Source organism: Larus michahellis, chromosome 7 (assembly GCF_964199755.1).
Source record: "Larus michahellis chromosome 7, bLarMic1.1, whole genome shotgun sequence".
In the NCBI taxonomy this organism is placed as follows: Eukaryota; Metazoa; Chordata; class Aves; order Charadriiformes; family Laridae; genus Larus; species Larus michahellis.
Genome location: NC_133902.1, coordinates 45,480,941 through 45,503,880, shown reverse-complemented (window position 1 = coordinate 45,503,880; position 22,940 = coordinate 45,480,941). Strand labels below are relative to the sequence as shown.

The 22,940-nt window shown below is 41.3% G+C and overlaps 1 protein-coding gene across 3 annotated transcripts in view; it reads left to right on the top strand.

Annotated features, from left to right (window-relative positions):
• The window catches only part of CNTNAP5 (contactin associated protein family member 5), a 296,300-nt gene that overhangs the window by 131,243 nt on the left and 142,117 nt on the right, over nucleotides 1–22,940 (top strand). For all 3 annotated transcript variants that reach the window (XR_012588190.1, XM_074593548.1, XM_074593549.1), the window contains exons 4-7: nucleotides 1,469–1,616; nucleotides 9,689–9,892; nucleotides 12,501–12,685; nucleotides 16,026–16,169. Coding sequence is in view for 2 of the 3 variants with exons in the window: in XM_074593548.1 (XP_074449649.1) it covers nucleotides 1,469–1,616; nucleotides 9,689–9,892; nucleotides 12,501–12,685; nucleotides 16,026–16,169 (681 nt within the window). In the remaining variant the exon portion in view is untranslated. The remainder of the gene's footprint in view (nucleotides 1–1,468; nucleotides 1,617–9,688; nucleotides 9,893–12,500; nucleotides 12,686–16,025; nucleotides 16,170–22,940) is intronic.

The following is a 22,940-nucleotide window of genomic DNA, read 5'->3' as shown; positions in this document are numbered from 1 at the left end:
ATTCGTGACTGGGTGGAAAATGAGGTTTATTGCATATAAGGGAATTTTCCCAGCATAGCGTTCTTAAGGTGAAATGAAAAAAGCACAGTATGGTTTCAAAGTATTGCGCCTTCGAAATATTCAAGGATATTTTTTATTGACTATAGTTCAAATAAAACAATAGCACACTGGGTGTAGTACAAAAAGAACACGCTGAATTTGAAATTTTACACCATTTTTAGCAACCTTTGGGAAAAAGTTGGAATGCTTGCATTTGAGTAAAAATTTAAACAGCTGGTAATTAGTCCTTTTTTCCAAAACGGAGATGAAACCCCCAATCTCTTTAACTCATCTGTCGGCCATCAGGAATGAATTGTAGGTCTGTTTTACTGGGGTTATTTCAGTTTGTGCTTGCAGTTGTATTGCCTGGGTGAATGGTGCCAGCTTTTGAACTGCAGAAGCGTTTAAAACTGGTACAACTTTTTGTGGTGAAATTTTATACTGACAAAGCAAAGGACCTCTTACAAATACGGCCTTCCTGTGAGATTGGCTTTTTGTAAGTTCTCTCTTTGTTTTTCATGTTTTACAAAACTGTTAGCTTCAAATTTAAATTCTAGCTGAGTTACTCAAATGTTTTGAAGATAGCAGGAAGTCTGTGATATTTCTAGCCTGATATTACAGAGTAAGGGTGTAAAAAAAATGAATTGAAAAAGCTTCAGGAGGGATCAGAATTTGGATGCCTGTCTTTTTTAAGGCTTGTCTTTGAAATCCTGCAGTCATTCTTCACCCATGAGAGAATTTCCTCTTGTTGAGTGATAATTTTGAGTAGGGCCATTAATTTTGGCTTGCAGTTGCGGGCAATTAATCAAATAGGCAAGAAAAAAAAGTTAAATTATTATTGTTTGCAAGCCTTGACTCTCTTGGGTGCAAACACAGTCGAAATGCTGACTCTCCTGTGTACTGACGTAAGCTTTCATCTCTTCCCCTATCTTGCTTGAGTTTTCTGTGGCGTGTCTAGATGTATGCTTTCCTGCTCATCTTGCCAGGCTCTGCCCAGCCTCAGTGCCTTGTGACCATCTTTTTCTACTACCCTGAATGCACCGAAGGCTAACCTGGGCCCCGTGCTTTGCTGTGCTGAAGGGACTGTGGATATGTTAGGGGACGATGGAGTATTGTGGAACACAGGAACATCCTGGGTTTGCAGAAATTATGCATCATGTTCTGTAACATCCCCACCTATAATCTCCTTTTGCAATTCCCTGTGTAGATCCCCCTATTCTGCTGAGGTGCTCAGTGTGCTGCGGTCTCCCTCCTTTCCCTGCCTAAGAGACACAGCACTTTAAGAAAACTTGACAATCAATTTAAATAATGTTGAGTAATTTTTGAGACTGAGAATCAGGAAGAGGGGTGGCAGTTCACAGCCTTAATTCAGCATGTTGCAGTCACCTCTTGGTGCTAAATGTCTCACCAAGGCTCTCTGTCCTTCCAGGTTTTCACAGGGAACAGCAACGCTGACAGTGTCGTTCACCACAAATTTCTGCACTCCGTGAAAGCCCGCTTCTTGCGCTTCGTCCCTCTGAAGTGGAATGTCGGTGGGCGGATAGGACTGAGAGTTGAGGTCTTCGGCTGCACCTATAGTAAGTCTTAACCCACATTTTCTCAAAGAGCTTTTTGTTGATGCTGTCAGTGCTGTGGGAGGGGTCCAGCACAAGTTTTATGGGTTAAAATGTAACGTGAAATACATAGGCGTCGTTTATTTTTTCAGTAGTTGTTCTTGCTTTTCTGCTCAGGGATGTGCTGGCCCATCTAGCTCAGCTGGTGCAGCTTCCTGAGTCCACCACAGAGCAATTTGCTGCTTCTTGTGAGTGCAAGGCAGTCAGATGCTGCAAAAGCTCCCGCCCCGTTGGAGGGCACAGAGCTACTTGGGATCTTTTGTAGGGCTTTATTTAGGAATGGTACCACCTTCTGCTAAAATAGTTCATTTTTGCTTTTAAGGCAAGTTAACTAGTTGTTGAGGGAAGTGCTGCAGATTGTGCAGCTGGTACTTCTATTTGAGGCTGATGACTTTATAGCTCCAGAAAGTAGCGACCTTGTTGGCTACTTAAACTGCTTTTGCATGAATGTTTTTTTTGGCACTCTTCTTCGTAAATCGTGGTGATGATGCTCTAAGACACGGTCTGCAGCGCTTTGTCACATAGACTTTGGAGCAACCTATAAACATTGTTGCCTTGGGACATTTCGGACACAGAGGTATGCTGGTGTACTGCTGCAGATGTATGACCTATCGCCATGAAAGACTATGAACGTAAAGAAAAAGGACCAGTGTTTCTCCCTCGCACAAAATGAAAAAAAGTCCAGAAATGAGGAAACACAAATCTGGCATTTGTTTCTCAGGTGGCTGTGGATTTATTTCTGAAATGGTCAAATTTGACTTGAGACGCTGCTGGAGACAGGAGAGATTTTGCTGGGCAGAGTTTAGGGGATTAACAGCATTTTACCAGTAAGTTCAACATGGTGTGGCACAAGTCACCATCATGTTACCCTATTGTACTTCTACATCTCCCCACTTAGCTCAGGTCCTCATCTGCTCCTGATGGGTGGAGAAAAGGGGTTGTAAGATAATAAGCAGAAGAACTCCTAATTGAGAGATTTATTAAATTCATATGAGCAGAATTAAAGAGCAAAGTGTCTTAAACCTTTTAATTCACATGATCCCATTGAACAGAGACACAGCTCCAGGACTCTTAGTGGCATCATCACTACACTCAGGTCTTAGGATGGTTTCACAGGAAGATCCTTGTTATGGTCTGTGTGTAGATCTAAATGATCCATCCAGCTTTTTTTTAAATGCTGCTTCGCTACCTACTTTGATGGAGACTACTTTGATGGCACTGTGGACTATCATTCATTTAAGTATAGACCCGCCTGGATGGATGGTCACTAGGGCAAGAGACACTTTCCAGCCCTACCAGTGGACGTGAAAACTGAAAACCTATAAATCAAACCCAACTGCCCTTGACGGTGTCATTCCAAAGCAGCTCTCTCATCTGTTTTCAAAGAGCTTTCTTTTGTTAATGATGACCAAACCTCTGCAGTGACGAGTATAGTCCAAACAGACATGCAACAAATAAAACTCAAACTGATGGTTGAAATTTCTGTAGCTGAATGTGTTTTGGTGCTACTCCATGGGCACTACTTTCGTGTCAGACTGTGGCTGTATCTTCTGTGGTATGAAGAAGACTTCAGAGTCACTTGCAGGCTGAGTTTTCTTGTGCTAATATCATCTAAGTCTTCATCTTTGTCCTGTACCCTGCAGTTACAGGAAATAAAAATGGTTGTGCAGAATTAAGGTATGAGATTGAAGCCAGCCAGAAAAGAAATAAAGGGATTCATAAAAGTTTTACGGAGTGTTGAAATATTCATTCCGTTTATATAAATGTGCCATTCAAACTTCTCTCTGGCAAATTGCATATGCCAGGCAATACCTGTCTACAAGTTTTGCTTATATAGTTTCACAGTCTTGGCTACTCCTAACCCAGGCACTCCAGCACTGTACAAAAGATATTTGATCATTTATAAAATGTCATTTTTACTGTTATACTGACAGAATATCTGCAGCAGATTCTGAGCTGGTGTACACCTACATAACAGCATTTTGTAATATTTGACAGCATACATAGTCATCCATCACGTTCAATTCTGGCACAAGAGATATATTAGTAATTTGAAAAGAATTTAAAAAAATGACAAAAAAAAAAAATCACTAGAGACAGGCTGTTGGACAAGCCAGGAAGGAAATGGAGCTAGAAGAAGAACAAATGTCCCAAATGTGCACCATCTCTAAGAGATGACCCTTTCATCTGTGTGTCTATGACAGAAGGAATGTGAGGTAGGGAGTAGGAATACCATTATAATCACTACCTGTACCAAAAGCTTCAGGTGATATAAATTCATCCGTAAGAGCTTAATTCCCAGTTATGCCCAATCCTCTTTAAGCCGTTGGAATGACTTAAAGACTTCTATTGGTAAACAAATCTGGAGAAGGCTTCTATAGGTAAACAAACCCCGAGTATTTGATCTTAAGTCCGCTGAAGTGGAAGAAAGGATTTCCATTCGCATTTTAGCTTTGGATCCAGTCCTGAAGTATAAGATAAAAAGACAACACGTGCATGGGGAAGACATATGAACCAAATCCTGCGCAAACATGCATGTTTGACTGTGGGGTCATTTCTACCTCTGAGCCCACTTGTAGAAGCAGGTTGAAATTCAGATTATGCTGGACTGCTGGATGTCCATTCCGCCTTTCAGGCAAATGTTGCCCCAGAAGCGCGGCACCTGATCTGAAAACAGAGTTGCTTTATATTGATATCCGAGGAAAAAAACTGCACAAGTAAAGTTTTCATTTACAGGCAAGCTGGAGACCCATTTTGTGTGAGTGGCAGCGTTCATTGGTTGGCTGAAACAAAAGTCTGGGGACAGTGACGGCTTAGGCTGTCTGAATTTTGTGTGCTGCTGCACATCTGTTAGAACCCCAGGACTACTGCCAAACGTGCAACTGAGCACCTCGCTGTGATACATCAGGGCGGGCAAAATAGCCTGCGGTTCCTTGGGTGGCCTCTGCTCACATCAGCTCCTTTTTAACCTTGCATATTTGAGCAGAAGATGACAGCTGAAGGAGAGGTTTGCGGCTTCGCTGCTGTTTAAGCATTTTTGTGATGCAAAGTTAGGTGAATGTGATGCTCCTGTGCCAGTGCAATGCTCTGATCTCCCATTTTTGGATTTTTGGAGCATGGCTGTCCTATGTGGCATACTCTGCTGAAGAGGTCCCAGGAACACAACCTTGCGGTAACTTCTGGCAAACGCAGCTTTCAAAGATGACTGTTTAGTGGGGGGCATGTGGAAGGCTTCAGATCTTGTAGGCCACCAAACACTCCCAGGACACAGTAAGTAACAAAAAATACTGAAGAATCATATCAGAGATTAACTGCTATGTGCAGTGGATGCCAAAGTGGCTAATTTAACATGTGAGTTCACTGTGCTGCTGAATGGCACTCACTGTTGTTTATTACTCCTGCTGGAAGTTATTTACTATTATGAATTTATCCCCAAAACTTCTCTGTCAAACAAGAGAGCTTTCTTCTTTTTTTTTTTTTTTTTCTTTTTCTGTTCCCCTTCACCCTTTCCTTTTTTTTTTTTTTTCACTCTCTAATTGGCTGCCAGTGGACATTGTTTCTTTGGAACATAAAAACATGTTCTTAACAGCAGAGCTGTTTCAGACACGTGAGTGTGCTTGACCCTGTCCCGTATAGATTGAAGTTCCTGTGCAACAAAGCACTCCAAGGCCGTCAAATCAGCTAGAATTCACAGATGACACGTGCTAATTGTTGTTTACTTTCTTACACAGAAAGTATGTATTTAAATGAAAATTAATTACATTTATTTGAAATTCCTGTAAAGATTCCATCTCACATCTTCAAAACAGGTACTGAGATAGGAAGATGATCTTGATCTGAAAACATACATTAATTTTTCTTGTTCAGAAAAGGATTTATGATGAGTGAAATGGAAATTTCCATGCAGAGGTACGTGTAAGCTTGCACTGACCCTTTGCAGCAGTGGCTCCAGGAGCCGTGTGACTGTAACAGATAACCAGAGCTGCAACAGAGAATGTGTTCAGACAAATGGCAAACCGATTGCTTTTGATGCTGGGGGCGGTGAGGGGAAAATGGGTATATCTTTATACTTGGGAAAAGTCTTGTTAGCTTAGCGCAGGGAAAAAAAAAATCTGCTGACACAATTGCTTTTATGGGATAAGATGTATAGCTGCATTGAAGATGCTGATCATATTCTATAACTGGTTAACAGCCCAAAGTGCATCAGCAGAGTCAGGTGTATGTACAGTTAACAGGCTGGGAAAACACAGGAGAAACAATGATAGGGTGTGAGACAGGTTATCTTCTGCTTTTGAGAGCAGAGTTCCTCATTTGCAGTTCAGGACTCCGATTTCTAATCTTTTGCTCTCATTGCTTCAGGGAATATGATCTGATATTGTGCTTTTTGATTAAATGATATTTTTACTGGATCTTTTATTCTGTCTCTTTTGTTATTTTTTTTTATTATTTTTTCCCCCACCTTCCTCCATCCCCTCCTTTGTCTTCTTATGAGATGGAAAAGAGCGTATTGCAGAGAACCACTCAATGGCTGATGGGCATTGACCAGTAGTGTTTGTAACCAGCTGCATAAGATAAATACCCAAACAAATGATTGCTTACCAAGAGGCAAACATAGATTTGCAATAGGGCGAGCTGCATAGCAGAACAGTCACTTCTGAGGTGCTCATCCACATTCATCCCTTGGACTGCATGTCTGAGAGGGGGATGGAGAGGGAAGTCAGATTGCTTCAGCCTCACGCAAGCCACTGAGGCATGATTGGCCAGGAGAGACGTCTGTCAGACCAGGGACAGTCCTCCTCCCTCCGGCAGGGAGTTACCGCTGCTGTTCATTGCCCTAAGTGCAAGGCCAAAAATGTTCCTGTCTCAAATTGCAACTGTTCCCACAGGATATTTTTGTATTTTGGAATAACTTTGACATCGAGGTCTTTACTTTTTCAAAAAATCACTGGGAGAACTGTCTTTGTCAGAATGAATGTGCATCCTCTCTGCTGCCAGGAGCGGATTGCTGCACAAGTAAACTCCATGTTCCCAGCCTGGCTTCTCTCAGCATAGCTGGTCCCACAGGTTGAAAACCCTGTGGTCGCATTCCCTTTTTCTTTTTTTTTTTTTTTTTTTAAATGCTGGATTAACCTGGTAATCTAGCTTCAACTGTCTGTGATTCCACCCACTCCCAAGTGACTTTAATGTTTGAATTTGTGATGGGAAAGCAAATTCAAATGGAATAATGTAACCAGGACCCCTGGGGCCAGAAACTCTGCTGAATTGCAGAAAAGCATGATGAATGATTTCTATTTTATGGGAACTTCTTCACCTGTGGGCAGAAGTACGTATGTATTTACAGCCGAGGCATCTGTTTGAATTGCTGGTCAGAGGAGAATAACATGAAAGAAGTGTCTTTAGCCTGATCTCACTTTCGATTTCTGATCCTTATTCTCTTGCTGCAAGTGGATTATGGACATACATGGACTAAATAAACACTAAGTAAACAAGCAGGTTTTCTGGACTGACTGTATTAGGATTGTGCTGTATCTTTCAATTTTTAACAGGAAGCCAACGATTTGTTGTCATGCAGACTGCCACTAATGACTTTTGGCTGCCAGTGTTAGCATTTATTTGTCGTATTCCCATTTCGTTCAGGGCTGTTTATTGGCCAGTGAACTCACAACCGATAATTAGTGAAGCAGAACTTTTAAGAAACAGGTTTTCCTTTGTGTTATGCTCTGTTAATGTCAGTGGTAGAGCTCTTCAGAAAACCGTGTGTTATGCTGAGGCATAGTGGAGAGTTAAGAACAAGGACTGAAGTGTGAGTTCAGACTGGTTGAAGGCTTGGATTTTAAGAAGAAGGAGCCGCTATTACAGCAACATTGAATCAGTGCTCTCTTACAGTATCTTTGTTTTTGAGAGCTAGGAGGCAAATCAACTTTAACTGCAAAACGCACTGGAAATCAAAGACTGTAGCTTCTTTATAAGCTATTTCCTAATTCCTGCCTGTGTTAAAGTGAAACCGTTTTCATGATACACTTGCAATTTACTTTAAACAAATTGACATATTTAATGTAGCTAGGGGAAATTCATAAGAACTAAACTATGAATTTAATTCCCTTTAGAGAAACTGGCAGTCAAGGTGTCAATAGAGAGAAATCAGCAATTCCGAAGGAGCTCTTTCTGAACACTTAATTCAGAAGTAAAAAACAGTAAAAGCAGATGGCGTAAATACTTTTGTATTCATGATACTTCCTAAAGTAGCAACTGTTCCATGTATGATGCTAAGCAACATGTTATAATTCTGACATCACAAATAAGAAGTTGGTCTTAGTTTATGCTGGAGTGAATTTTTTCCAGGGTTGAATTTCTTTGTCATTTTATTTTCATAAGAAACAATCAGTTGACTTCTGATTTGGAATGGAATCAGGTTTGGAGTGACAGGATTTCGCATCAAATTTAAATTTTGAGCTCCTTCCGAGTCTGTAAGTGTGCCATCAAACTTGCATATTGACATGCGGAAGTTACTGTTGGTAGTTTTCATAGTAACCGATCATTAACAGGTCTTTTATTTTCTGAACTTATAATAGTTTTTAATTGCAAACCTTTTTAAATCTTGGTCCAGTTTAAAAAAAAAAAAAAAAGAAAGAAGAAAAGGGGGGAAAAAAACCCAATCCTTATTATTTTTGTTTTTAAAGAGGAGCAAATGAAACTACCATTAAATGCTCAAAAGGATAGGAGAACTCTCAGGTGAGTTTAGGTGACTTAAATCACCGACGTTAATCACAATGCTGTTGCTGACCTGGAAGTCCTGATTGTTTTGCATAGGGAACTTTCAATTATTTTTCAAAAGAAAATGTAAAACTAATAACTTTGGATTACCATTAAAACGTGTGGTTTGCAAACAAAGATCTATGTTCTTTCTTCTTGGTTACTATGAAGGTATTCTTTGTCTTTATGCATGTATCCCAGTAGTTATGTAGCTTAGTAAACCCTTGTTCAGATTCTTCATCATCTGGTGTTCTTAATTTGTAATTATTTTCTTAACAGCAGGAAATACAAATTGACAGATTTATTATTTTCAAGTAGATATTTTATCCATAATTTTTGTCAAATTGCATTTGGATAGAAATTGGAATAGAATTCACATCTGTCAGTTACATGTTGAATACAATATATTAGTTAAAAGTACTTAAAGCTACTTGAAATGTTCTGGGTTTTTATATATATATTTAAAAAAAAATTACTAAAAATACATTTTGCATAAAATACCACTTTATAAAGGAAAGAGAGTACTGCAGGGTGCTGCTGCCACCAAAGGAAATATTAATTGCAACTGAAGAATTTAAAGCTTGTTTCCCATCACAGTGATTGGGTTTTAGAGGCTGGCTGAAGGGGAAAATATGTTTCTAATAGGATTTTCAAAGGTGTATAATCAGTTTAGATGCCCAGTTCCCATGAAATCCCTTCAAAAGCTTTTTGAATTGATATTTGGCTATTCCTGCCAGCCTAGTCAATTTGCATGCAGAAACACGGTTGATAAACACCCATCACAAACAAGCAGCCAACCCTCAGAGGCTAAGATGGGGCTTATTTGGATGCAAAGGTGGATGCAGGCATGGCCGACGCACAGAAACAGCTCAACAGATGATTGTGAAGCTACGCAAAGTGGAGTGAGAACTGAAGTGTTCAACGTAATGAATAACATCCTGGGTGTGTTTATAAGACAAACAGCAAAAGTGGCAAGGTATGCTCTGGAGATCTCAGTACGACGGAAGGGAACCTGTTCTGTTCTAATAAGTTGAGTAGGAAAGCACTCTTGCCTGAGAGAGAGGAGTAAAAGCGCAGAGGAATTCTGCTGTTATCCTAGTGTTCCCATTCCCCAGACAGAGGGAGACGAGTAGAAAGGGGTGAAATGTGGTTGCCTAGATGCCACGTACATCGTGTGGATGTATGCTTCTGAGAATACCTGGCTCCAAGCGATATTTGAAAAAATGACGGTCCCTGTCCTGATGCTGCCCCTCCTCTTCATTTTGCCATCTTCTTTCTCCCAGAGTCAGATATTGCAGACTTCGATGGCAGAAGTTCACTCCTCTACAGGTTCAACCAGAAGCTTATGAGCACATTCAAAGACGTGGTTTCCTTGAAGTTCAAGAGCATGCAGGGGGATGGAGTTTTATTCCATGGGGAAGGACAACGTGGAGACTACATTACCTTGGAACTCCAGAAAGGGAAGCTCTCCTTGCACATCAACCTGGGTAAGGGTAGTTAGGATTGTTGGTTCACATATTACTGTAACAAGGATTGTCTTGCTTTGGTTTTATAAATTTATTGTTTATATTCTATTCTATAATCTATTGTTGGCAGTATCTGGAAACTCCAGTTGAGATCAACAAAACGTGCTGTGTGCCTCAGAGAGCTCACAGTTTAAAAACTAGTCAGAGGAGGTGGGAGAGGAAGCAAAAGAGAATAGGCTCGACTGATGTCATGCAGGACACGATAGCTGTGCCAAGAGACCTTGACTTTTCTAACAAGTGCCGACCAAGGCTGAGCTACTCTGACTACTTTGGAAGTTTTTACCTTTGCTTGATGATGTTTTCAAGCAGTGATTTAAAAAAAAATATTTTTTTTTCTTCCCCTTCCTCCTTTTTTATTTTTACTATTATTTTTGAGAATGACATTCCCAGAAAATTTGGTTTGGAGTGCAGGAGGTTTGTGTTTGGTTTGTGTCTTATATTTTCCATTCTGTGATCAGAACTGAGCTGAGAATACAGAATTTAAATGAAAACATCCCGATCAAAACATTGTGCACACTGGTATTGCTTTGCTTCTCGATATGGTTTCAGCTGAAAAGTGCGAATATCTGGAAGGCCATCACTGTTGGATCAGAGGGACAGATGAAAGGCTGGCTTAATTTCCTTCTGTAGAAGGATGCTTGCTTTTCCCTGGCAAATACACTACAGCACTTCGATAATGGCAGGAGCTACTGTAGTAGGAGTGATCATACCCCCTCTCCTAGCCTTGTTGCAAAATCTTCATTAGCTTCATCCGTGGGTGCCCCATGGTACTGGCCTCAGCAGTCGCTGCTGACTCACATTTCTCATGCTGAGGAGTTTGAGTTGGGCAGAAGTTTCCGTGCCTGCATTGCTGTATTTTGGTCAGCACAGGAGCTGCACTTACCCTGTTCCAGTGTTGAACTTGGTCTGAAAGCCCCAGTGGCCCATCCAGATGGAAAGCTGAAACAAAACCCCTCCCCTTGTTAACCGTGAGGGTGTGAGCAAAGAGAGGAGGGAATTAAGGTACAAGGTTTTCACTGCCACTCTCAATCTTAATAACTTTGATCAATAAAGTAATCTGAGCCATTTGCAGTTCACGTACGTGGGGCTTAGACTGCCAAGGCTGGTTTTAATAAAAATGGGTGATGTAGCATCTATTAATGTCTAGTATTAGCAGGGCAGATCTTGGACTAGCAGTTCCAGGACACTTTAAGAAGTTTGTCTAGAGCAGATAAAGCAGGCAACTCTGCAGGATCTGTTTCAGTCCCCTGTCTATGACTTGGGGAGTTAAAAGAATTCAGAAACTAGTGGGAGCAATCTGGAGGTACTAAAGCAGAATTCATAGATAATTCCTTCTGCATTTTCCTCACTCATGCTTAATTGTGTTTGTTTTAAATGTCAGTAACAATTTTCCATAGCTCTTTGATTTAATTTTTACATAAGCTGATTGTTTAGTCTCCAACTAATTCCCTCTTTCTCTCTCTTTTTATCTCTCTCTTTCTCTCTTTTTCTTTCTCTCTGTCTCTCTCTCTCTTTCTAGTTAGTTCATCAAAGAGTAGAAATGATAATGCAGCATTTTTCTGTTTTGTTATTTGGATGTTGCTTGGACCAAGTAGCTACATCTTGAGCCTCTGAATGTAGGATTCTTTGAAATCATTGATTTGTCCTCCTCTTTCAAATGTTTCATACTAGGATAAGAATATAGTAGGGTTAAATATATTACAGTACTTCTTCCAGAGGAGATGCTGTTGTGAATACATAGCGTGAGATAAGATTTTAGCCATTTCAAATCCTCTGTGTACATTCATATGTCATGGACAAGGGGTTTGATATCTGCTCTTGAATCTGCTCACATGTTGCCTGACAGTTTTGGAGCATGTGTTCTCTCCATTCTGCTGGGATATGAAAAAGGGCACACACTCCCTTTCAGTGAAGGCTCTGAAGTGTTTAGACTTGTAGCCAGCTGGAAAACAGAAGAGTGCTTGAAATCACTAGGGTTAGGGCCGAAATATTTTTATAACTCTTGATCTAAACTTTTGGAGATCTAGGCCAGGTTTAAGAATCTTTTTGAGATGAAGAAAACACTTGCGTTCATGTTGCTTCATTGACTTTTGGCTTTTTTCTCTGAAAATGGGCAAGTGCAACTTGCTTGTTAAAATAGAAAAGGCACATAGTAGAAACTGAAATTTCAGGAGTTCAGTATTAATGTGAACAGATCGGAGGTTTTGGTGCAATCCAAAAGGATGTCTTAAAACACCAGGGCCTCAAAATGCACAGCAGAACGAAGGGCACAAGCAGAGTGGCAATTCCCTGAGTGCTGCAGAGCGTGTGTGTAGCATCTGGAAAATTTCCTGGTTTATTGCAAGAATTTCAGGGGGAAAAAAGGTGTTTGTGTGCATGTGCATGTACTTACTTACATGAATAAGAGGCCCAAAGAATCTCAGGCAAGCTTTGTCAGGGGTCTGTTTCTGATGGGTAGAGCTCCAGTGTGCATCTAGGAGCATTGCTCTGCGCTCCCCTTGAGCACTCAGGCTTCAGTTAAGGTCCTGGGGGTAACTCTGGTGTCTTCTGCCTGTCTCTGCCCCTCCAGGGGACTCCAACCTGCACTTCAGTAACAGCCACATATCCGTCACCCTGGGCAGCCTCCTGGATGACCAGCACTGGCACTCGGTTCTCATAGAGCGCTTCAACAAGCAAGTGAACTTCACGGTGGACAAGCACACCCAGCATTTCCGAACGAAGGGGGATTCGGATCACTTGGATATTGACTATGAGGTGTGTGAAGCCCTTTAGGTTATAACCTGGGAGGTGAGGGTGAATTGGTGTAAAATGAATGTGATGGAAAACAACCACCCCATGAGCTGTTTCTTTCCAGCAAAGATCATTTTCTTTATGTAATATTTCCTTCACACAGAGCTCCTTTCATAGTTAACAAACATAGTTTGTTACAGTTTGTTATGTATTGATATATAGAGTGCAACTCTATATATGACAGTCTCAGAAAATGGCCTGTCTCTGGACAAATATGCATTGGATTATACTTAATGCTTCAAAGTATGACAGACTTTGAGCTAAACTAAATAGTTTAGCTTGGGTTCTAGTCAAATTTTCAGGGAGCAACTGCGCTTATCTGTAGGGAGAGGTGTTGTATCATCATCTCCAATATGATTTTAATGGGATCATTGGGCAACATCCCTGCATCTGATTGACATGGCCATGGGGATACCAGCTCTGAGTTGTGCCTCTATCCAACCACCTCTTGGTCGGGTTACAGCTCTCAACATAGAGATGAGTAGGTAAAAACCGTTGCCTTCCTACTAGGAATGGAAGACCCTTAGCATGACTGTCAAGACAACTAGCTCTGACCCAGGTCCCTTCACATCTAGGGTTTTGATGCAGAGCATCCTGGTCCAGCTCAGCCAAGGAAGGACTGAGCAGAGGAAACATCCTGCTTGCCCATAAAACCCGAGGCTGGTGTTCTCCCCTGTGATGTTCCAGAGTGCAGTTTATATCACTCCAGCAGTTCAGTGCTTATTACTGATAGTTGGTATAAAATACCTTAAAAAACCTTGCATATCATCATATCTATATGCAAGGCAGTTCCTCAATGGTTCCCACCACCAATGTACGCCTGTGTGCAAATTACCCCTGTTCATTTTTATCCCCACGCACTTGTCTACCGTGTCTTGCTAGCCACAAGGCAGAGGGTCATGCTTGCACAGTCAGAGCCATCACCCTGTCCGGATGCACTGAGCTGGCATGGTTCATTGCTTAAGAGACCACAAGTTTCCCCTCTGCACTTTGCATTCATTTGTCTGGAAAGGATCAATGCCTCGTGCACCCAAGGGACAAAAGCAGATGGCTTGGCACTGGCAGGTGCCTGCTCTCTGCTCCTCTCGTGTTCCAGCTGAAATTCCCTTCTTTGCATTTCACAACGCAGGGTGGAGAAAGTGGTACCTGTCCCCTGGCACTCCTGTACCAAATCACAAGCACGTTTACTAGGGACAGCAGCACATTTGAGCAGTAAGATTCTGGAACAGCATCAGACTAAACTAGCAAGGGCCAAAGCTGTGACTACTTTTAAGATGGAGTTGAGAAAAGCCGGAAAATTGAGTCACCAGCTTGCCTGATTTCAAAATAATAAAATTCCTTGCTTCCTGCTACAAGGTTGATGCCAATTAGGGAAAACCCAGTCTCCAACGTGATTTGCAGGACATTTCTCCAGATGTTCTGGAACAGGGAGCATGGTAGAGAATATCTTCAGCTGGTGTAAATCAGCATCACAACTGGCCTCTGTGGCACTCAGCCCTTGCCTCTGGTGCTTAGTTTTTCACACAGTGTGTTTTCTTTCCTTTTGCACTGAGACGGTCTTTCAGTTGAACATTACAGCAATACAGAATACTGAAAGTTTATCTCAGCACACTTTAGGGATTAAAGGCCTTACTAAGGGTAATAAAACCATTAGTTTGGTAATTGAAATTATTACCAATCACAAAGGAAACAATTTTCTTAATAATGCAGTGGTATAATTGATATTGATTTTTCTTCTGGTTTTGAAACCCAGTATAGAGTCCCTAAGCAGGAGACTTAAAGAGTAGAACAAGAAAGAAGGAAGGTCTGGTGTTTTAAGGAAGAACTAATGATTCTCGCTGGAAAAAAACGTTGCTACCACATAAGCCCTCATGCCAATAACAAACCTGCAAGTGATGTAAAGTAGCAGTCTGTTTACTCTTTATTTCTCTGAAGTGATCAATTAATACAACCGAGGTGCGACTTCATTAAGGACTTGTTTTCAAAGAAGTGCTTTCAAGGTTATCCAGGGAGTTTTCGTTTGCTTATGTATCCCGGCTTGTTAGGTGGAGTGGGAGGAAAAATAACCCCTGAATTTCCCTTTATTTTTATAATAATGAGCTGAGGCGAGCTGTCAGGAGTCGTGACAGAGGAATAAGGCTGCCCAGGTTCCAGCAGCCGCCAGCGTGTCGGCGATGCTGCCCAGCAGTGCATGCCCGTGCTGCAGTGGATGCAGCAGGATTGCAGCACCGCTCCCCAGGCGCTGGAAGCGCTATGACGTGTGGCGGCTGCCCGGTCCCCACCTGCATTATATCACTCACGATGCTGCTGGCTGTGAGGGGAAAAATTAATAAAAACCAGCGGTACCACCAGTAAAAGACTTTGCCAAAAAGGCCAGTGAAGCTAAGTAGAAATGAGCTTATGTTATCTGAAAAATGAAAATAGGGTTTTGGATTGTAGGATTTGATTTTTTGTTGTTGTTTTTTTGTTTGTTTGTTTGGTTTTGGGGTGTTGGTTTTGTTCTTGTTTTTTTTTTTCCCTTAGGAATCTGAAGTAATTGTGCTTCTAGGATTTTGGAAGCTTTATTTTCTTAGGCTTTTTGTCCTCCCAGGCCTTTCAGCCCGCCAGATAAGTGGTGCGTTGCAATCTGCACAATACTAACACCTTTCAGTATTTAGGCAACAGCACAGCGGAAGTTTTGTTTAAATGAGTAACCTGTGGAACTTCTCCGTTACACTGCTCAGCCCCAAACACCATGTGTCGGTCTTGTAAAGACCAAGCCACAGTGAAATTTAGGGAAAATGGGGTAGTTTGCATGTGTGATACTACCCTCCACCGGCTGAAACCAGAACTGTTCAGACACATGCTTGGTGGAAAGGGGTGACTCCAGCTCGCAGGCAAACCCAGTGCCCTGGGGGCAGGAAGGGTTTATTCTCCCGTCACTCGGTGGTCCCTGGCCGCTGTGGTGTGCTGCTGGGTGGCAGCCTGCAGGCCGGTGGGGGCTGTGGGCCGGGGAGCGTTGGTGATGCATTGGGTGCTCCTGGGACGGGAGCTGGTGATACTGGGAGTTGGCGAAGTGGTGTGTCAAGGCACTTAAAAGCTGTTTCCAAATTAGTGAAGTCTCTGCAGCAGCAGCAGCGTTTCTCCAACAGCTGTAATGCTATGCAGCCTGTAATTCCCCTCTTGGGCAGCCAGGCTGCTCCGAGATGATGCTGTTAACGTGACTTGGTTCTTAGATAATATCCCGTCTGGCTGCATGGAGTGGGGCTCTGCTCTCTTGTTTACGGGGTGAATAATTAAATACTGTTCTTATTCTTTCCAAAAGCTCAGTTTCGGAGGGATTCCTGTCCCAGGGAAACCAGGAACGTTTCAGAGGAAAAATTTCCACGGGTGCATTGAGAACCTTTATTACAACGGAGTCAATATAATTGACCTGGCAAAAAGGCGCAAACCTCAGATCTATACTGTGGTAAGAGACAATAATGTACGCTTTCCTTCTTCACTTCCATGCTGTTGATGCTGCCAGCTGCACTGAATGAATGGAGTTCAGCTTTTGATAGCTATGGGCATAATTAGCTAGTTAAAATGATATTTCTGAGGCTAACATCAACCGGCGCTGACTGCTGTGGTGAGAGGTATTGAAAGACACATGTGGAAACCAATACATTTCTCTGACTTTCCAGGTGTATCAGAATTTGTTTGGAGAAACTTTTAAATTCCTTTTCCAAGATCAAAATGTGTCTTTTTGAAGGCGTGATAGAAGTCACAGAGACTTTTTTTTTCTGGTTAACTCAGATAAAATCTTATTTTCTGAACCATTCCCCATCGCTGTTGTGGAGTATGGTAGTAGCAAAATTTTATTCTGCTACTTGAGTTGGTATTACAGAGAAGAACAAATGCTTCTTTTATTAGTGGAAATATTTTCCTTTGTGCTGCCCCTTAAATTCAGCATATTGGCAGTTCTGAGAACCATTGACGTGGTACTGGTGTCTCTAAATGTGTAACAGTAAAGGTAAAGCAAATGGAACTATGGCTTATCCAGCCTGATAATATAAGCCATAAACGTAATGTCACACCTAATGATGTAAAAAATTACAGATATATTTAAATATATCATGAGCAAAATAAGGAACATTTTATTTCATAAGAAGAGGGAACAGTACGCTGCCATGCAGCCTTGACAAATTGTAAATAATCAGCTCTTTTGTTTAGCTTATGCCTCACTCCTGCACTATGGCTTGATATCTGCCTTTTGGCTAATACTGTGTCTTTGGAGAATGTGGAGGTGAGACTGATTCTGGCTCTCATGGCATCTCCTGGTTTGTATTAATGTGTATAAACAGACTGAAGCTACAACAAAGAAACCCACAAGTCCTTCCTTTCCTCACTTTCCCTGCCTAGGGCAAGGCTGAATACACAGGGAAATGGAAAACAGAAAGGTGATGGGTGAGAAGTCCTGCATTGTGTTGCTGGCAGTCAAGACTGCCTCCAGGATGCTCCCCTGGCCTGGGACTGAGAGACTTTGCTTTCATAACCTCAAATTTGATTGCTCTGACTCGGGACTCTAAGGCACAAATGTTATGAACTGTGTTAAATTGCTCTTCCCCTCAGCTTATTTTCTAAGGGGAGGAAATACCCGTGATCTGCCTCTTATGTCATGAAACAGCTGGTTGTTTTGCCAGCTGGGTAATAGGAAGGTCTTCCTAAACGGGAAAGAAAAACTTTGTAATGCTTTTTCTCTGAAGGGTATTGTCTGGGTATAACATGGCCCCAAGGAATGAAACTCTGTCATCACAATACTTGATTTAGCCAATGCTAGATCGAAGGTCAAGGAGTCCTGCTCATTTTGTCAATTGAAGGTAGAGGGGATGTGCCCCCATCCTTCAATCTCCCTCACAGAAGTGATGATTTTAATGCAATAGTTTTCAAAGGCTGGCTGCTGTACTGCATTTTGAGAGATTTATGAGCTGCTATGTGCTGTGTGTGTGACACTTGAGTATGCAAAGTGCATGGAAAGGTTGCCACACTCACGGTGCCTCATAATCTTAGATGAACATCCTTCTATAGTAAACAGCCCTTGTAAGTGTGTTGTTTTCCAACATCCTTTCCATCACAGCTATTTATCTCCTCCGGCAACTCTCAGGTACTTCCATCTTTCACAGGTTGATCGCCCTCTCCCATCTTCCTGCTCTTCCACACTCCTTAGCAATTTACCTACTCAAATTAAAATAACTTGTTCTTGCTAAATGTAGTCTTTTGCCTGCCAGACTTCCTCTGCACTAAATGCTTTTACTCAGAGTTCATTGAGGTTTTCAAGCAACAATCCATATCCCCAGGGAGCTGCAAGCTTCTCTGCTTCACGTCTTTGTAGTTGCTAAGGTTGTCTGGAGTGGAAGTGCGATGAAAGGAACGGCACAGAAGAATAATTAAATATAGCAGAGACTTGGAATCACTTCTTCCAACAACGTGTTGTGTACTTGTCTTTGCTCCCCACAAGCTGGAGATTACCAGAGATGGTTCTCTGTTGTTAGTCCTCAAAATACCTTTGTCTTCTAACAGAAGATATTTGAGGGCAAACTGGGCATTTTGGGATTAGAAAGCTGTTAATGCTCAGAGACACCAGCTTTGGCCTCCAAAAGGGAGGCAGACTTCAACACTCAGTCTCTGCGTCATTCTGTGTTCCTTTGTGACCGTTGACACAGCCAGTGAGCCAAACTTGTGGGTTTTCATGCCCATCAACTTTGGGTTTTTTTACTGTTGACATCTTTCACACAAGCAGGAGAATGATGCATCAGCTTTGGAGTTATAGATTTCCTCTTATGAAGTGGTTCCTCATCCATATAAATAATGGTCCCAAATCAGCTGCATTTAAAGTCAGAGGAAGAAAGTATAGATTGTCAATAACCAAGTACTGTACTGTATGTCGTACTCTTGGGTGGTGGCTGTCATTATCTTTCTGCCTGTTCCTTTCTGTAACTCATTTGCAGTTGTCAGACTTGCAATAAATCCCCTTGAGAAGACATCTCAAGATAACGAGGCAGCCTGCCTCTTTGGGCTGGAACTTGCCTTCAGAATTCCATTTTTATATTGCCTGATACTTAACCCCTCTACATGGTAGCGCTATCTGTTTGGACAGGCTATCTATCTTCTCTCCAGGTTTCCTTTTTTCCCTGATGGCGTGTTGTGGGTATTTTGTTGCGTTTGTTTTTTCTCCCTCTAGGTCGTTGAGTGTGGTGAAATGATAGGGTATCTTTTATTTGCTCTCTGAAGCGATTCCTGGTTTTAATTGCAAGAGTTTATGAGAAGTCAAATTTCTGTAATTACCAGTGTGATGGTCATAGGGCTGAACCCTTGGGAAATCTCTGCAAATAATAATCTAAGGATCTGCCCTATTTACTATCTGTCTTCTCAGCACAAAAGAAATGCAGACTGCCCATTATGAGAAAATTTACAGCAGTTACTCAAACTTCCTGAGCAATTGGGGACAGGAAAATACTCTAGTAGGAGCCACGTTTACAAGAAGCAAAAGGGGAATTATCCTTCACAGAAGGGTGTTTGACCTGTTGATATCTGGGATGGTGAAGTTGTCATTGAAAGATTTTATGCTGGTTAAGAGTGTATGTAGATGGGAGGAGGAGATGGGCCAAGTTCTAAGAAGATAAATCCATTGAGAATTGCTAAATACTGAGGGAGTAGTTAAGAGAAAAGTAGCTATAACATCCTGAAAACGGTTTCAGTATCCTGGCCACTGGTGTTTACCTACTGCTAGATTCAGGTTGCACCTTTAGAAACAGCTCTAATGAGACCTGTGGCCAGGGTCTCAAGTCTTTCTCTGTGTCACTGATTTGTGGTGCCAAAATAAGAAGCTATCTAGCTGAAGAGAAGAAATGAAGAGGTCATGAAAAGACACAGTGTTTGATCTTCTCAGTGCTCCACCCTATGTACTCACTGAAATTGAGGAAAACCCTATCCCCCTTTCCTTTCTGTTCCTTTGGCTAATAGGAATTGGAGTTGCATTTTTATTTAGCAGAGCAAACCTGGCACTGACTTGAGAGGAGTGCAGGATATTTGTAAGGCAGAAGTTGTCAGCGCTCAGATATGCTTGAATTTTTACATTGGCCTGCCATGTTGAATCTGGGAGTGACAATTCAGCACAGCAAGGGATGTGGTGACATGTAAATGCATCACTGTAGCGCCTCAGGGAGATAACCAATTGCCAGCATCAAAGAGCAAGGAAAGATACCTAGTGACAGGAAAATGTAAACTAATAATTCATTCCCTTTATAGAGAATCCAAACATGCTATTTTGTTAAGCTGATTTGAGATACCTTCATCTTGAGAAGAATTTACTTGTCTACGCATGTCTCGTTCTACCAAAGTGCTATTGCAAGTGTTGATATATCTGTGAATATCAGGCTGGTGATTTGTGAAGGCCTCTACTAAGGTTTGGAGAAGCAGGAGTTAGATATATCTTTTATTATTTTTTTTGTTTTTCATTAGTTTTTGCACTGTAATCAGACTATAGGTATCATAAATAAAAAATGTTGGAACTACTTAGTGACATTTTTCACAACTACCTATAGGACTAAGTTTAATTTATTAAAAAGAAAAAAAGTTTTACCTAGTTATTTAATGAAAGTGGGAGTGAGACATGCACATTAAAAGGAGAACTGAATTTGCTGTTCTTTAGATAAGGCAGGTGAACTTAGATTCGAGAAATATTTGGTTCCTGTAAAAATAGCTTTTTCCTTCCCCCCCCGCCCCCCCGATCTTCCTGTCTGCTCTCTGGGTCTTCAGATGAGTCTATTTTGCATCCTATCTGCAGTGTGGAATAGTAAAGACTATATAAATAGTATTAATTCTAAGGTCCCATGTTATTGCTGCTGAATGGTATAAAAGGTTTGTTTTGAAAGAAATTGTGTCACTGCAATCAAGGTCTTGAAATAAAGTCTGTTTAAATGATGGTTTTTCCCATTGATTTCAGTTGACTGTCCACAATTCTAAAGACTTTCAGCCTCTAAATACTTAATCCAGCATGTAGCTGCGTTCCTTTTCTTGATCTAAAAGTTTCTTTGTGTTAGGATTTTGATAGTTGTGATGACCGCAAGCAGAGCAAGTCTTTCAGGGAGGGAGACCATATTTTTTTACAAGACTAGTTGACATACGCAGAAAAAAGTGACACGTTTTTGGGGAAAACAAGGCCTTTTTGAGAGTCATCAGCCGTCAGCAAATTACAGGTTAGAAACAATTGTGCGGAGTTTAATTTATTACATTATCTGGGTAGTCAAATTGAGTGAATAGGGCGGTTAGTACCTGCTGAGCAAGGGAGGATGTTTCAAGGCAGGAGGTGATAAGGCTGTTAGTCCCTGTAGGAGAGGAAGAGAGAATTATTGTCATAGGAGTTAGCAGAGAATAAGCAAAATGGGGGAGAATGTAATTTGCTGTAAAGCCAAGGCTTATATGTCTTTTTTTAAGGTCTTTTCCAACTGCTAAGGCCCTGGGAACTGCTTGGTACTTGGCTGCCCAGCATAACCGAAAGGGGCAAGGTGACCCCATCGCAGTCACGAGCCTGGAGTGCGTGCAGTTCATACCGACCATTTAGTCTGGTGCTGTGCTATGATACACAGATGATTGGAATTTAAAAGAGGAAAAACTAATAAAGAAAACTAATAAATAAAAAAAAGCTGGTCAGAATTGCTTTCTGTGCACTTTTCTATTTTAAGGTAGATGTGGCTCTGTTTTCATAATTATAATAATAATAATTAAAAATACCCTCCTCATTGCTGTGTTTTGTTCCAGGTAATAAAACACAATAAGCTGTAGATCAGATTACCCTGAAGTGGAACAAAAATTGGGTTTGGATTGTGCTAATTTGCCAGTTTGATCTAAGACATCTGTCTTACCCACTTCTGGCAAGGTGAATTTGAAAGGCTGGCTTCATTTCTGCTTGTTGTTCAAAGGAGGGAAAATATTAAGTGGTCTATATTTTTGTGTGTGTGTTTCCTCCTGTGCTCTTTTTTTTTTTTCTCCTTTTCTTGTCTCTCTGAGGGAAATTATGTATGATTTTTCCAAATTAGCTCTATATTTGCTCCCATCTTTTGTCAGCAACCCTTAGCTATTGTACCACGTAATGAAACAGTAATGTACCGTGTAGTTAGTATGGGCAGAAATATGGTAAAATCCATTGTTCCACTTCTGGCCAGTGACATAGTCAGCTTAGGAGTCTGAGATAAAGAACAGCCAGAAATATCTAGCCAAGCATCTCATCCCTGATTCTGTCACGGTCACAACGTTTCAGGCTTTTTTTTGTTAAATACTACTTTTTCCACATAGGAACATTATCTTAATGTAAACGACTTAAGTCAATGTGATAAACACTTAGCCTTTTATTGACATACATGATACCTAGAGTGAGTGAAGATAGGGCAGTTCTCTATCACAGGGGTGATTATCACAAGGATATGTTAGTTTCAATGAATCTTGGATCAGGAAAGCTTTCAGATTTCCATCGTGAAAATTTGCTAAGAGAAAGAGAAACCCACCTCAGTATAGGAACATGTCTTAAAATATGAGCCCTTCTCATGGGACGGACTAGTTGCTTACTCAGTGGACTTGTCCTAACTGAGTAACACCATGCGTCTTGGTGCTCCCACATCCTGTTTGAAGACAGTTGGCACCAGTATGTCAGTAGGCTGGAGCTGGTATCTCACTTTGATTTGCTTCTCATTCAGTGCTTAGCAATGTCTTGATTTGAGAAGCACTTGAAACCCATGTGGGTCTGTCTCCTGACATCTGTTCTGCTTGAGACAGTTAATTTAAAAACAGGATTTTAAGGGACCTCCCCCATTCTTAAAATCCAGTTGCTCAGAGTTGAATGACAATCTTTCATCTTATCTTTTTAAAACTGCATCAGAGGTCACCTTTTCCTCTGTTACTCTCTTTGTAAATTCATCTACAACCTCAGTCGCTTCACAGCTAGAAATAGTCCTCCGATTTTCAAGCTGGAGATATTCTTGCCAGTTTACTCACATTTGTATCTCAGCCAGGCCTGGGAATTTAGCCCCCTTACCTGTCATATGAAATCTTCCTTTCTAATTCTCTGCAGAAAACAAGATATCCTTTTTATTGGATAGTATCCATAGAGTGATTAATGAGGAAAGTGAGTGCCTATTTGATGCTCTAACTCACAGGTAGAATGAGAGCTCAGAAATACTCATTTGTTGTTCTTCCTGTTCAAGCT